Raw genomic sequence first — 14,029 nt, 5'->3', positions numbered from 1 at the left:
ATTTCTACTTTATGAATAATCATTTATTACAAGAATAATTTCGGCGTGGCTTCAAAGGCAAAATACTATGACAAATTACAGTAAAATTACTAATATTTAATGTTAGAAAACGTTTAAACGAAGTGAAATTATAAATTCCGTACGCGTTTTACAATGCTTTATATCAGTTCTCTTGGAATTTGAAACACATAAGAACACCTCTGGGAAATTTAGATAAGTGAATTGGTAAATTCTCCGCTTCTTAACTTCATAAGTTTAGATGTATGATATTGATATAAATAGGCATTTTAATATATTAAAAATCATTTGTACTTGCAATCAATTTTACGTAAATTTCTATTAATATTCGACCATTTTTTTTATCAGAAAAAATAAGCTTCATTTACTATATTTTAATATTATTTATTACGTTACGTGCAACAAATTTATAAATAAACTATTACTTAAAATGTAGTATATAACATTAAAACTCTAAATTTAGAATTTTTTTAAAATAAATTTTTATTGATTACAGTTTATTTTCGTCCAGAAACTACAATAACCTATAATTTTAATGAAAATGTATATTAAATTCAGTTCGGAGAGATAAAATATGATTATAATAACCAGAAAAACAAGAAAAAAAAATCATTAATAATTCCGCTGCATCTGCTTTTTAATCCATGTGCATTATTTATCTAAAAACAGGAGTTTTATATATACATTTATATATTTAAATCTCTTGCTTTTAGATAAATAATGCACATGAACGTATATAAATTCACATAGATGCACATAGATATATAATAACGCAGTATTACTCTTATATGTCAGACAGAAGAATAAGTAACAAGGATTTTATATCTGCTTGTAGAATAAAAATTGCAATAATTTATACATAAATGTCGAACCTGCCAACGACGGTCACCTCTAAACGGCGGCCATTTTGAAACGCATACAATTTTTAAACAAAAGCCATAATTAATTAAGTAAATTTATATTGTTATTAATTACTTAAAAAGTCATCAAAATATTTTAAAAATATTAGTTTAATCGAATTTTTGTTAATTTTTGTTCTTTTTCTCGTGCGAGAATTCGAATTTTATCCAGTTTGGTCGAAACGTTAAAAAGTATTCGAAGAAAACGAATAATTCCTGTGGAATAACTTATATTTTTTTATTTATAATTACATTTTTACGTATAAAATGTCTAAAATTCCTTACGAAAATTTAAATTTTTCTAGTTCTGATAGCGAAGAAGATAATCTAACAGTAATAGAAGAGTTAGAAATGGAAGACGAAGAGTTTGATGCAGCACAGAACTCGGAGAAATTGATTGAAAAATCTAATGAAGAAAATAAAAATATTGACTCTAAAACGGAAGTGGAAAACTCTGCTACTACTAAAGTATTAGAGACACGTAGTATAGATTCGATATCCTCTTTACAAAAGTCGGAAAATACAATGAATCCCTTCTGTGTTGCATCAACTTCTAAACAGCCTGTTGTAAACACTGCCGAAGGTCGAATTGTTTGGCCACCCTTCCTTACTTCGGGTAATAACGTTCAAAATAATGCTGACAGAATTTTCACTTTCAGTAATTTTTGTGAAATTGAAAGGTGTGACTTCTTTTTTTCTTTTTCCTATCTTAATAATTGATTAACTGGATAAAACTATAGAAAATCAACACTTTCCTAGCACATAAGGTTTAATATTCAGATTTTATATTGTTAGAACAGAATATATAATAAAAAAAAGAAAAAAACTCCAAAAACTAGATGTATTAATTAAAATTAATATCAAACAACCTTACACACAGTAAAAATAGAACGTTTATTAACAAAACGAACGTTTTACATGTCTAAAACGTTCTATTTTTACTGGATTTAAGGTCTTTCGATATTAATTTTAAAATATGTAATCCCTCATATTTACAATTTATGAGATTTATTGGATTATTTACATATACCCGATTCATATTGTATTACAACTTAATGGGAAAGGATCTGAAGATAGTCTAGACTAGATCTAAATTGATTAAATTATCAATATTAAGCATGTATGCTGATAAAGTGTTGAGACTGTCCTTTAATATATAGTTCTCAATTTTTTGTATTAAAAAATTTTACAGAGATAGATCTGCACATCGCCGAAGTAGAGAATTTTATCCTGTACAACGTAGATACAGACCTTCTGCACAATATTCTAGAATAAGAGATAAAAATACGAATTTAAGTATCAAGACACTTAGATTAAAATTAATTAACATTTTGCGAAAGCAAGCTGAAATAGAAAATGCTAATACACAATTATCTCGAAAGGCAAGTTATGTTTCTTCTTGAAATAAAAGAATAATTATAATGAATACAATTAACATTGCATGAAATTTCAATATAGATGGAGCGTATGTATGAAGAATTTAAAAATTATCAACAAGAAGTTAACGAACAACAAAGAATTCTAACTCAACAAATATCCGAGTTAAAAGAAAAGAATACTTCAGAGATTCAGAAACAGTATTTGAACCTTCGTCGAGAGATGCACTTCAAAATCCGAGTTCTACAGCAACAAATAGATAAGAAAATTGAAGTAATTAACGACAAAAAAGAGTCGGCAGTGGTGGAAAATTATAATCTTTTAAATGAAATTAAAACTTTGAAAGACGAAAACAGAAATTTGCATAACGCATTAAATTCTGAACGTCAGAAATTGAAAAGAAGTAGACAAGTAAGTTTTTCCAGTGGTTTTGACAATAAATTTACTTTTTATATTAAAATATCATCATATCTGTAAAAAATCTTATGTATTTATAGCTGCAAATCCACCGAGATGACCTTCAAGCATCTTTGGAAGAGCGAAGTGTAAGATCTAAAAATAGGCAACAAAATGTGAACAAAAATTTCATGAAATTAAATAAAAAGGCTAAATTTATTATACCTTTACCGGATAAAGAATACTCGTTTTTTGAAACATCGGGTCAAGAGTCAAGCAATTCGTTACGAGATAATAATACTATTGATATAAACAAATTAAATTCTTTGAAATTAAAATACAAGGGCGAAGTAAAATCCCAAAATAATTTATTGAACAACGAAAATTATTTTAAAATGCCTAAATTTTCAAACAGAATAAGTAACGAACATAAGATTCAAGAGAAATCATCTCCCAGGTTTGAAGAAGTATCACGGTTAACCGACGAAAATGAAGTTGGAACAAACCTAGAAGAAAACTTTAAGAAAAATATAAATCAAGCTAATTCAGAAAACAGGGACGAAATTGCTTCAAATTCTACGGATTTATCTCTTTGGTTTCATCGAAAAATGACAACAGATATTTCCAACGAAGTTGCTGAAAGAAATACTTCAAATAAAGAAATAGAAAATAATAGAGAAAACGATAAAAGCTCGAAGCCCTTACTTAATGAAACAACATTGTGGATATCCGAAGAAGGAAACCCTTCGAGTGGCACTTCCATCATAATACAGGAGACAGCAGATTCTACTTGTCAGCAGCAGGGCCAAAATTTAAGCAACGATAACGCTGAAGAAATAAAAAATTCCGAACCTCCGATATTGATTCGTCAATTTGAAAACGGATGCGTTAATACTCGTAGAAGAATAGAAAATTTATTTCAACGTTTAAATCAGAATCGAGAATATTTATGCCGTTTAACATTTTGTTTCTCTTTCGTAATTATTACCTGTATATTGCTGGGTACTTTAATACCTGTTCCGTGGCGTGTTGCATAAATGTACGCGTTGCACTATGAAAAAGTTAATAATAGAGTTTTATTAGAAACTAGTTAAATTATATGTAAATTATTCCTTTTTATGCCATCAGTAAAGAATATTAACAAAATTCAAAGCTATAGTAGTTACTATTAAAGAACGTTAATCATCATAAGCAGTGTATAGGCCACTTCAAAAACATTAAACATTACACAACTGAATTTATACTTGTAATTCTTAGCAAAAAATTTCCAATTTAGTATAGTACTGCATATAAAAGGAAAAATAAACCAGTAAAATTAAGCCATGTAGATTTTAAAAAATTGAATAAGTTTCTTATTATTATTAGTATTATTATTTTTCTTTTGATGGACTTGTTGAATACTGGTACAGTACATTATATCAGTTGTGTCACTGTGCCGAAACTCCAATCACGTAGAGTCATTCAAAAGTTAGCTGACGTTGACAGCGAATAGTGAAAAAGAACGAGAAACTGGAAAGCGATTTTTATTGGCTCACATTATAAAGCGTGGCTGGGGAAAGTTTACAACGTATTGGATTGGCTGAGCGATTTGCTAAACTGGAAACCTTATCGGAAATGAAGTCACATATTACGTATTATTTACTTTGCTGTTTGCATCTGTTGGCGATTCCCACTGATAAGTAGGGAGTGAACATGTAATTCACTATTTTATTTATTTCTTTTTAAATACACTAAATTTTTTATTTCAAAGTTAATACCGTTTAGGTCTAAGTGGAAAAAGTCCTATAGACTACCGAAAAATATGACTGTATAAATGAAAGTATTTTAAACATTTAACGTATAACTTAAAAACGTACAACTGAGAACGTATAGAGGGGGTTTGACTGTATGATGTACTCAATTAATTATTTATTCATCAACACGAACAATTCCAGTTTAGTTTTTAGTACTCGTTCCTTTCAATTAAATGCAAAATCTATTCAATTATTTATTTAATTATGAATAAAAAGAATTTTTTAATGTTATACGTAAAATTTATTATTTTCTTTATATTATTTCATAAAATTACTCATCAGTTTTCATTTATATCCATTATTTATGCAAATAGTCATATAAATTTAAAATATAAGTAAAAAAAACTCCATACAAATTTATAGAAGTATATAAAAATTTAATAAAGTCATATGTATAATATAATATAATATATAATAATAAATAAAAGTATAAAAGTCATAAAAATTATCATCAAATGTCAGAAATTCGCGTTTATACTTTTGTTTTTTTTGTATCTAAAGTATAAAAATGCGGAAGTAAGCGCTGTATTCATGTAGGCTACTTGTACTTCATTCGTGCAACGATTTTTATTATTTACGCTAACTAAAAGCTGCAGTTTCAGAATGCATTACCAATAATTATTATTCTTGCGGTATTTAAAAGTAATTCTATAGCCGTATTTTTTATAAGTACAATTAGAAATTTCTAAATCGATCCAAACACGAGTCAAGTGCGAACATTCGATGCTTTCGGAAGTGGTGACTGAACGAATTTACAACACGCAAAAACAATTTAACGGACGCTAATGGTTATTGATTAAATAAAAACAAAAAATCAAAAGTAACTTTAAAAGGCCAACCAAATATAACACGCAAACAAAGGTCGATGACCCTTTATTTGTTTATAGAACCTTAAATTAATCTTAAATGCGCGTAAATTCATATTTTAATTCTAATAAATCTAAGAATAAGTTAGAAAAGTTTTCCAATGTCTTTTAAAATATAATCGAATTTCTAATTGTGGCCACCTTTTAACAACGGCCACCTCCAAACAACGGCCATTTTTTAATGTTCCCGTATATAAAAATGAAAGAACATTGATTCTTTAATATCTATTTATGATCTGCATCATAGAAACATCACCTGAAAAGTAATTTAAATATCATAATAGGAAAAAGAACTTCTCTTTGATGTTATAAATAAATAATATAAATTAAACTCTATCTTATTTTTTTATCTTCAATTTTAAATATTAATATGAAACCTTTCCTTTATTACAATAACGATTTAAAGTAATTTTAATGTTAATAAGATAAACTTTCTAAAATATGTCATATATAAATAATTAATTCTGCATATTTTTTTCCTATTGATAAGCAATTAAACATTCATAAAAAGTTTATAGTATCAAGTAGTGAACTCTCTTCTAAGAATTTAAAATTCAATTTAATTAAGCCCATCAGTGGTCGAGTGAATGAAAGAAATGTTGGTCGCGGGTTCGCACCTGACCAACAGGCTGAACACGTGGAGTTTTCTGGGTTTTCTTCACGTGTCTAACACCAAAAGAGGGGGTCAGTTTTCTATAAAAAGCCCTCCCGGGAGGAATCCCTCTTATCAGAATGTCTATATGTTGCTTTATATCATCCCATCAAACAGAAAAATTCAAATAAAATATCATTAAAACATTGAAAATAGATAAACTTAAAGTTATTTTCTACAATAAATATTTAAATATATAATTAAAATATAAATAAATACAGTAGTTGTTATATTTGTTATACAATAAAATAAAGTTAATACGATTAAATATAGTTATTGTGTTGTGTTCCGGAAAGTTTTCGTGAGTCAGAGTGTTTATAATTGGAATTTCCTCAATGTAATGCGTGACTATTTTCAAAATACACTATTTTTATTATCACGTGATGCGGTGGTCTACACAATACATCACGTGCAAATATTTTATGTTTTTAATTGCTGTCACATCGAGAAAGTAGTAAGGTATTGCAAAAATCTTTTACTGGAAAATAATAAGCATACTACCTGAAATTAAAAGATGTGTCTAATGTTGAAAGCAAACTTTCTATTCAAATTCAATCTTGTTTCAAATTCATGTTCGCAAAGGAATAGTTTTCTACATCACATGATGTCAGAAAACACGACCTCAGACAGCTATTTTCAAAGGTTGTAGAACAATTTTATGATCAACAAATTCACTGAAAAGAATTTCCAAAGTCTTGAAACGAAAGTTTAGGATTCTCTTGAAGAACTTTTGTTGCCTTTGTGTGCATTCTTCAGTACATTTCTCCAGTTAATTTTTGCATTTTGGTCACATCCTTCTATTACTTCTACTCCAAATGTTTCCAATTTCTATAAGCTTTTGGAATACAAGAAAAATGACTGTCGTGTATGCCAAATTATTTGAGATGTTACCAACAGAAAGCACTTTGTGTGCAACCAGAATATAGCGAGTACCCTTGAATTCAAGCTATCATTTATGTTAAATGAAAAAAAATTAAAAGTCACAATAAAATTAAGACAGAATATACAATTATTAAAAACCCATTGTTTAATAAATATATAGTAGTATCTTTTAACATTCTCGAAATATTGCTATAGAATAAAGTAACATTAACCAAATATTCTACCCAGTTTGAAAGATTTTATTCATTAAGGATCATTCAAAAGAACTTTTTACACTGATGCTATTAGTTTGTCCACAGCTGAAGAAATATGTGTGTTGGCTTGTATTTCTCAGCAAGTTTATGTAAGTCGTGAGCCAAGCACGTACGTGAATTAAATTGGGATTTCAGTATTTCTACTGCTTTTAGCACGTAAGACTGTTTCAGTAACTAAAACTAGACTTTCTCCTCATACATTGTTAGTTGTACAGCTTATGTAAGTTTAAATGAAGAAGAATACTGTATTTATATCAATTTGGAAAACGCACAATAAAATTTTAACGTTTGGTAAAATACCGGTAACAATTCCAATCATTAGGTACAGTACATAATTAAACGTATTAGTACGTTGTTTAGAGTAATACAATCATATACTTCTTCGAAATGCACGATAATCATAAATTGCTCCATAGTCGGTAAATCATTGATTACAGATTCAAGCTGTTTGATTAAACGTGCTGATTCGGTATTTAGAGCAGTATAATCAAAACAAACAATATACGTAATAAAAGACACTGTTAAAACAATAAAATAATAAAATGATTCACGGTACTGTGCATTTTGTACAAGTACAAATTACCAATTACAAAAATGTACAGTAGAGTGAATCATTTTAGGTCCGAAATGCATACTTTTTCGGGAAAATAAATTGATTTTCAAAGGCTGATCTTGTGACCAGTGACGGTGTAATAAGTCTAGGAATAAAGAGGCCAACATAGTGCTCACAAGTACACACCAAGACTAGACAAGAAGTGTATTATAGAATGATAAGATGTTTTTAAACAATAGCTATATAATGGGTTTGTTAAAAAGTACAAGCAAGATGAAAAAGCGTTCAATGAGTTAATAATTCTCATTGAGAATGAAATTTTTCCCTGAAAAAATGATAGGTAATCCAGCAATCACGCTGCTGTGATGGTTGTTTAGCCTTATGAAAGTCATATTTTCAATTGATGACACTTGATACCTCAAATAAGTTTACTGGTTTCTCATGATTATTATGGCACTTACGGCGATGTAAGCAACAAACATTTTATTTGTATAAGATGCTCAGATTATATAGAGACCTTAATGATTAATGTGATTCTTGTTCTGAAGATAAAACTCTATTCAGCGGTCGATCGTAACTGATTCTCCGTTTTTCTCACATATAATGTAATACTGTTTTTCAAATCCGTCAAATTTGCAAAATACCCTCAATAAATCACAGTTTTTAAGTGTTCTCACAAATGAAATTCTTTCGTTGCTTGTAGCGCCAAAAGGGCCACACTGGCGAGTTTGGATATTAACTTTTTGTTTTACGAAAATGTCTCTCTCATGTTCTGAAATGTCACCACACCAAATTTAATTTTATTAGGACTATTAAATAGCTCTATAAACAGTATTGAATAGGAGTACTTTAATTATAATCACCTGTATTTAAAACATTTCGGGCGATTTTTATCTCTCTTTATTATAACTATCAAATAGAAGCTTCTTATGAAATTGGACTGAAGAGAAGCAAAAAATGCCTAAAATGCATATCCCTGTAGGAAAGAATATTTCTTGTTGAATGTGGCTTCCGAAAAACACAAGTATAAGTTTTATTGAATAATATAATTTTGTTTTTAGTGACTTATAAATACAGGTGTTCCTCGTACAACACGGTTTGAATATTGGGGATATTCTCCGTACAACACGACTTCCGGTTTTGCTCTAACACGGTTTTGGAAATCCTCCGCACAACATTTTAGAATTTTTAATTAAGGATAAAATTCGTTATTCGATAAAAATAAAAAATATGCAAATGTTGCTGATACTTCTGATTACGATCAACAAAAAAGTGAGATGATGACGATACTTTGTGAAAAGAAAACGCCTTCGTTTAACTAAAATTAATATTAACGCGTAATATAGTATTTTTAATTGTGATTGTTAATTAATCGATTGCTTTAATAAACATGTTTCTCTTACTGACGAAAAAGAATGGTATACTTTTGCTAACTTCTGGAACCCCATGTTTTGCATTAGTCCTTTGTTTTGTATAGCACGGATTCGCATAACACGGCATTTTTTCGGAATGTAACTACTGTGTTATAAGAGGGATACATGTATTTAAAACGTAAAAGAATTTTTGTAATGATACGAATTATACGTCTAAAAATTATATTGTACGAGTAGATCAATACGAATAGGAAACAGAATTATAACCAGTCATTTATTTTCTTTTACCAAATAGTTTTTGAGGCATTTTTCTAGGAACAAAATCAAAATATAAGAATTTAATAATAACGTAACTTTTATGTTCTTGTTCTTTTGATTTATTTAAATTGTTAGCATTCAATTTCTTGTGGAGCATTGGGCGTTTCCAATACTCTTTCAATTTGTGTCACAAAGCATATTTGTATCAAATGAGAAATAATTATATATTTTATAGTTTTTCAGTTAAGAAAAAGTAAAAACATAATTTACTTATAAGTTAGTACTTTGAAGTAGTACAGTAATGATGCTGCGCTAGTTCTAATAGCGGATACAGAAACCTTCAGAGGGGGTAGAAAGGAAACAATATGCCTTACGAAGTTTTTTTACTATCTGAGGCTTTACTTGGGAAAAACTCCCAAGTAAAGCCTAAGTACTTAGAAGTATGGGTGGATTTAGAGGATGCAGCTGCGCCCTGTGCATCCTCTAAATCCACCCATGCTTTTAAGTACTGTAATTAGAAGAAATTATACAGAATAAAGATTGTATATTTTAAGAATATAAACACAGTTTCGTGCAGTCAAGTTCTTTGTATTTTATTTTTTATTCCAGAAGATAAAAATTTTATTTTTCCTGGAATATAAAATTAATAATTTTTGCTATAATTTTGTTTTTTAATTTTATAATAATTACAAAAAATTATTATCAGTACAAGAACAAATTACATCAAGTAAGTCAAGGATATGATTAAAAATGGTGTGATACTTTTGAATTGAAAAATTTTAGCTTTATTCATTAATGATAACTGAAATATTGACTTTATGTTTCAAAGCAACTATTAATACATTGTTAATTGATACTATCATAAAATGAATAACGATGTATTACGTTGCTATCATATCATCCTACTGATAATTTAATAAACTTTAAAATAATATAACAATTTATTAACATGGTTACGTTTGATTATAAAGGGTGTCCATAAAGTCCGTGTGCAATTTAAAAAATTTATAACTTTATTAATATTTGGGATAGAAAAAATCTGTAAAAATTATTAAAAAGCTTAACGTATCTAGTTTTTAGTAAAATTATTTAGTAATGGATTGGATTAGGTAGACCATTTTCCTGGCCTCCACGTTTGCCAGAATTGACTTCATTAGATTTTTTTTATGGGAACATGTGAAAACAATAGTGTATGCAACCAAACCGCGTTTGTTAGAAAATAAGTAATGTGATTTCAGGCATTACTGTAAATCAATTGGCAAATGTTTTTAGAAAACTACAAAATCGTATTACCCTTTGTATTACAGATGATGGTGGACATGTGGAAACTTAATAAAATACAATAAAACACAGATTTTCTTATTTCCAATACATTTTACATCACAAATACTAATAAACTTATAAATGCTTTAAATTGCACACGGACTTACTGAATTAAATGAATGAATATAAATGTAGCTTATGTACCTCAGTTACTTCATATTCATTCATTCTAAAATGTATATCTGTAATGGTCACAAACAGTATAGATTAAGAACAAGAAAATTTCCTTATCCAAACTAAATGTAAACGAGCAATTATTTGTTGACATCGTCACAATGCCGGGCTGCAATTTTTAATCATTTATTTAATTTAAAATATATGCTCGTGCTCGCTTTCCACCTCAAATTAGTAGTGGCTTGCCCCTGTACATCATACTTTTCTTTTAACAATAGAGTCTTGTCGGTCATCTAACATCTTTCAAAGAAAAATTTTTTGAATTGAAATAACGTGACTTCTGATTTGTGTCGGTAATTCATGTATAGTTAATCCGGTCTTTCTGTCCCCGAGGTTTCCAAATCTACCTCGTCTTTCATCTATCTAACTCCGTTTTTGAGATTAAGGAAAGACAGACAGACGGGCGACAGTGGGAATTTATAGGTCTACAATGTTTTCAAATTGCAGCCCTGTCAGATGTGAACATGATTCCCACGTAGATAGGACGATATTTTATCACGACACATAAAACAATTCAAAATAATCCTAAACAAATGAACATTTTCAATAATTTTTGATCATTTTATTTATAAAGTATAGACACATTATATAATAAATTTAACTTTAAAAAATGTATAATTCATCGATAAGAAAGTGAATAGAGTCACGATTTCTTGAACTTATCTGTATACAACTTCCCTGAAAAATTATTTTTACTGCTAAGTCTAACTAACATGCAATTTATTCATTATAAGTAGAATAAGGGAAAAAACTGTTACAAGTATAGATTATTGCTTCGGCTATTAAAAATGATATAAAACTGCATATCATGAGTATTAATGCTTGATGCCAGTTTTATTTTAAATTTAAACAGGACCTTTTGATGATACTATAATAATACATAGAATCAATTAAATAATAATATGTTTTTTATGTAAGACAAATTATTAGAAATTCGAAATTTACATAGACTATATAGTAAATTACCTTTTAAAATTATAACATATTTGGATATTAAACAATATAACCATTAGCAATATATAATATATTGCAATTAAAATTAATATAATGGAAAACAATTGAATTGCTCATTCATTTATTACTATTTAAATTATAAAATTAATATAGTAATAAATGAATGAGCAATTCAATTGTTTTCCATTCTTCAAACGTGTTTACCGATATACTGGCAATATTTTACTGCCTGTTACAAAGGCCCAGGGAATTAAAATTTTCTATAAACACAGACCTTCAAACGCATTGTTTCAGCGTTAGAAGCGGTTAAAGTTTAGGCTAGATACCTCTTAAGATGCTGCCCTTCAGCTACTGTGCTGTACTAAAGAGTCAAGAAATGCAAGAGAACCTTACATTTTTGGAAAAATTGGATTGGAAATTTGTAATATTATTTTAATGAAAATCTTTTAGATTTTCCTGACTCATTTTTATTCGATTATTATCACTATTTTACCATTTAATCTATTAAATTTATATTAAGCTTATAAAAAATATTTCAATACTTCGAAGCAATAATCGTTAAATTTACTGAATAATGTCGTAAAAAGTTATTACAACGAACTTTTTTACTGTTTAATTTTTAAATTAACTTTTTATGATAAAAATTCGCGTAAAAATATTCTTAATCATTATTAAATTGGCCATTTATTGATTAATACATTGCAATGTTATTAACGAGTTTAGACATTCTCTATAATTAATTATGCAGACTTATTATTTATTTGTATTTTATATAGGTCTAGTTATAATTTATTAACGTCTATAAACGTTAATAAATTATAACTAGACCTATATAATTAGAATTTATTTGTAAAGTCTTATTATTTTCTGAGTTTGACGGAAGAAAAATATATCCGTTTCCTTATAATATTCATAAAATCAATGATATTGATTGCACTGCTTTGCTGACTTTAAAGAAAAATTTCCAGTCAGAAAATAGAACAAATTGATTAATTTAATGATAATGTATCTGATATAATTAATTTAATAATGGAAAATTTGTTAATTATTATAAATATTCTATAATTAATTATAATTATTTACTTTAATTTAATAATGACGTTTTATTGTATCGACATGAAAAAGTACAGGACAATGAAATTTAATTAATTATAAAAATATGAGTTAGTTATTACTTTCATTTATTAATTAATATTTCTATAGAATAGACAGTTTCTTAAGCACAGATCTTTGTGTAAGCAGAACACATGAATTTAATTGTATTTATTACGCATTTTATTTAGAATAATCAGTAGAAAACACTATCTCAAGCAGTAAATAGAAACTTAATCTTAAACATTTATGATAAAAGTTTCATTTAAAAATCAGTTATGTTTTATTTCGTTAATCAATAGATTTGATACGCTTGTTATAATCTTCAATATAAAAGGTTTAAAGCACCTTCGTTGATAAAGGTAGGAAAAGAATCTTGCTAAAAGTGATTGGATCGATGAGATAAGGCAACGCAACACATGCGCGATCTGCCAAAGGGAGATGCCATCCCGGAGGATTTTCTATGGAAAACTGTCCTCTATTTGGGTATTAGACACGTGAAGAAAACCCGGAAAACTCCATGTGGCCAGCTCGCTGATGAGATGCGACCAGTATTCAGTGGTTTTATCCACTCAGCCACTGGTGAGCACCTGTTAAGAAGAAGTGTAATGCTTTTTATTAATACATATTATAAGCTAAATTAATATTACACGTCACAAAATAATCATAAAAATTAAATTTAGAAAATAATTTAGACACAATGGATTCTCGATATAGTGAACTCTCAAAGAACTGAACTAAATCCTTCACTGTATCAAGTTCACTACTTACATAAAAAATAATAAGAAAGAACAGAATTGTTCATTATATCGGGTGACCACTATATCGAGAATTTATTTTATTATATTTATCTCTTAAATAGCGAATTTTAACATATAAAATATAGAGATAAGTTTTCAGATTTATACTAAATACAAGGTACTTTATAGAAATTAAGATGTGATGATACAATATATAAAGATTATTTGTTGGTAAAAATCACTGCGTATGTCTCCTTAAAAACACAAGAAATTCTTCTACTATAGAAAGAAACACAAGAAATCTTTATATTATAGGTAGAAACTTGAATTATTCAAAAAGTCTTGCTTTCTTAAAATACATTAACTAAATTTGTTTACCATTAATTTAGATTATTATATAATTTTCAATAAAAATTACGTGTAAG

At 27.9% G+C, this 14,029-nt stretch overlaps 3 protein-coding genes across 4 annotated transcripts in view; all 3 read left to right on the top strand.

Annotated features, from left to right (window-relative positions):
• The window catches only part of LOC136988866 (uncharacterized), a 539,116-nt gene that overhangs the window by 255,956 nt on the left and 269,131 nt on the right, over positions 1–14,029 (top strand). The gene's annotated exons all lie outside the window — the stretch shown is intronic.
• On the top strand, positions 1,074–2,513 carry LOC136988753 (uncharacterized). 2 transcript variants are annotated; one of them, XM_067286717.1, is made up of 3 exons: positions 1,081–1,135; positions 1,223–1,597; positions 2,110–2,513. In XM_067286717.1, exons 2-3 carry the CDS (start codon positions 1,269–1,271, stop codon positions 2,318–2,320), a joined length of 540 nt encoding a protein of 179 aa, XP_067142818.1. In that variant the 5' UTR covers positions 1,081–1,135; positions 1,223–1,268; the 3' UTR covers positions 2,321–2,513. The 2 variants fall into 2 exon arrangements, with proteins under 2 accessions (XP_067142817.1, XP_067142818.1); XM_067286716.1 differs by having other exon boundaries at positions 1,074–1,597.
• Positions 2,376–3,727, top strand: LOC136988776 (repetitive organellar protein-like). The gene is made up of 2 exons (XM_067286739.1): positions 2,376–2,705; positions 2,792–3,727. Exons 1-2 carry the CDS (start codon positions 2,376–2,378, stop codon positions 3,725–3,727), a joined length of 1,266 nt encoding a protein of 421 aa, XP_067142840.1.

The sequence above is a fragment of the Centruroides vittatus genome, unplaced genomic scaffold (genome assembly GCF_030686945.1).
Source record: "Centruroides vittatus isolate TY-2023 unplaced genomic scaffold, ASM3068694v2 scaffold_386, whole genome shotgun sequence".
Taxonomy (NCBI): domain Eukaryota; kingdom Metazoa; phylum Arthropoda; class Arachnida; order Scorpiones; family Buthidae; genus Centruroides; species Centruroides vittatus.
This window is presented reverse-complemented; position numbering and strand designations above follow the sequence as displayed.

What these genes read in the sequence shown, in the direction of transcription:
- LOC136988753 (XM_067286716.1), top strand. Translation starts at nt 1,185, where the DNA reads ATGTCTAAAATTCCTTACGAAAATTTAAATTTTTCTAGTTCTGATAGC. An exon ending in AATTTTTGTGAAATTGAAAG is followed by an intron (nt 1,598 to 2,109) that starts GTGTGACTTCTT and finishes AAAATTTTACAG; the next exon opens with AGATAGATCTGCACATCGCC.
- LOC136988776 (XM_067286739.1), top strand. Translation starts at nt 2,376, where the DNA reads ATGGAGCGTATGTATGAAGAATTTAAAAATTATCAACAAGAAGTTAAC. An exon ending in AATTGAAAAGAAGTAGACAA is followed by an intron (nt 2,706 to 2,791) that starts GTAAGTTTTTCC and finishes ATGTATTTATAG; the next exon opens with CTGCAAATCCACCGAGATGA.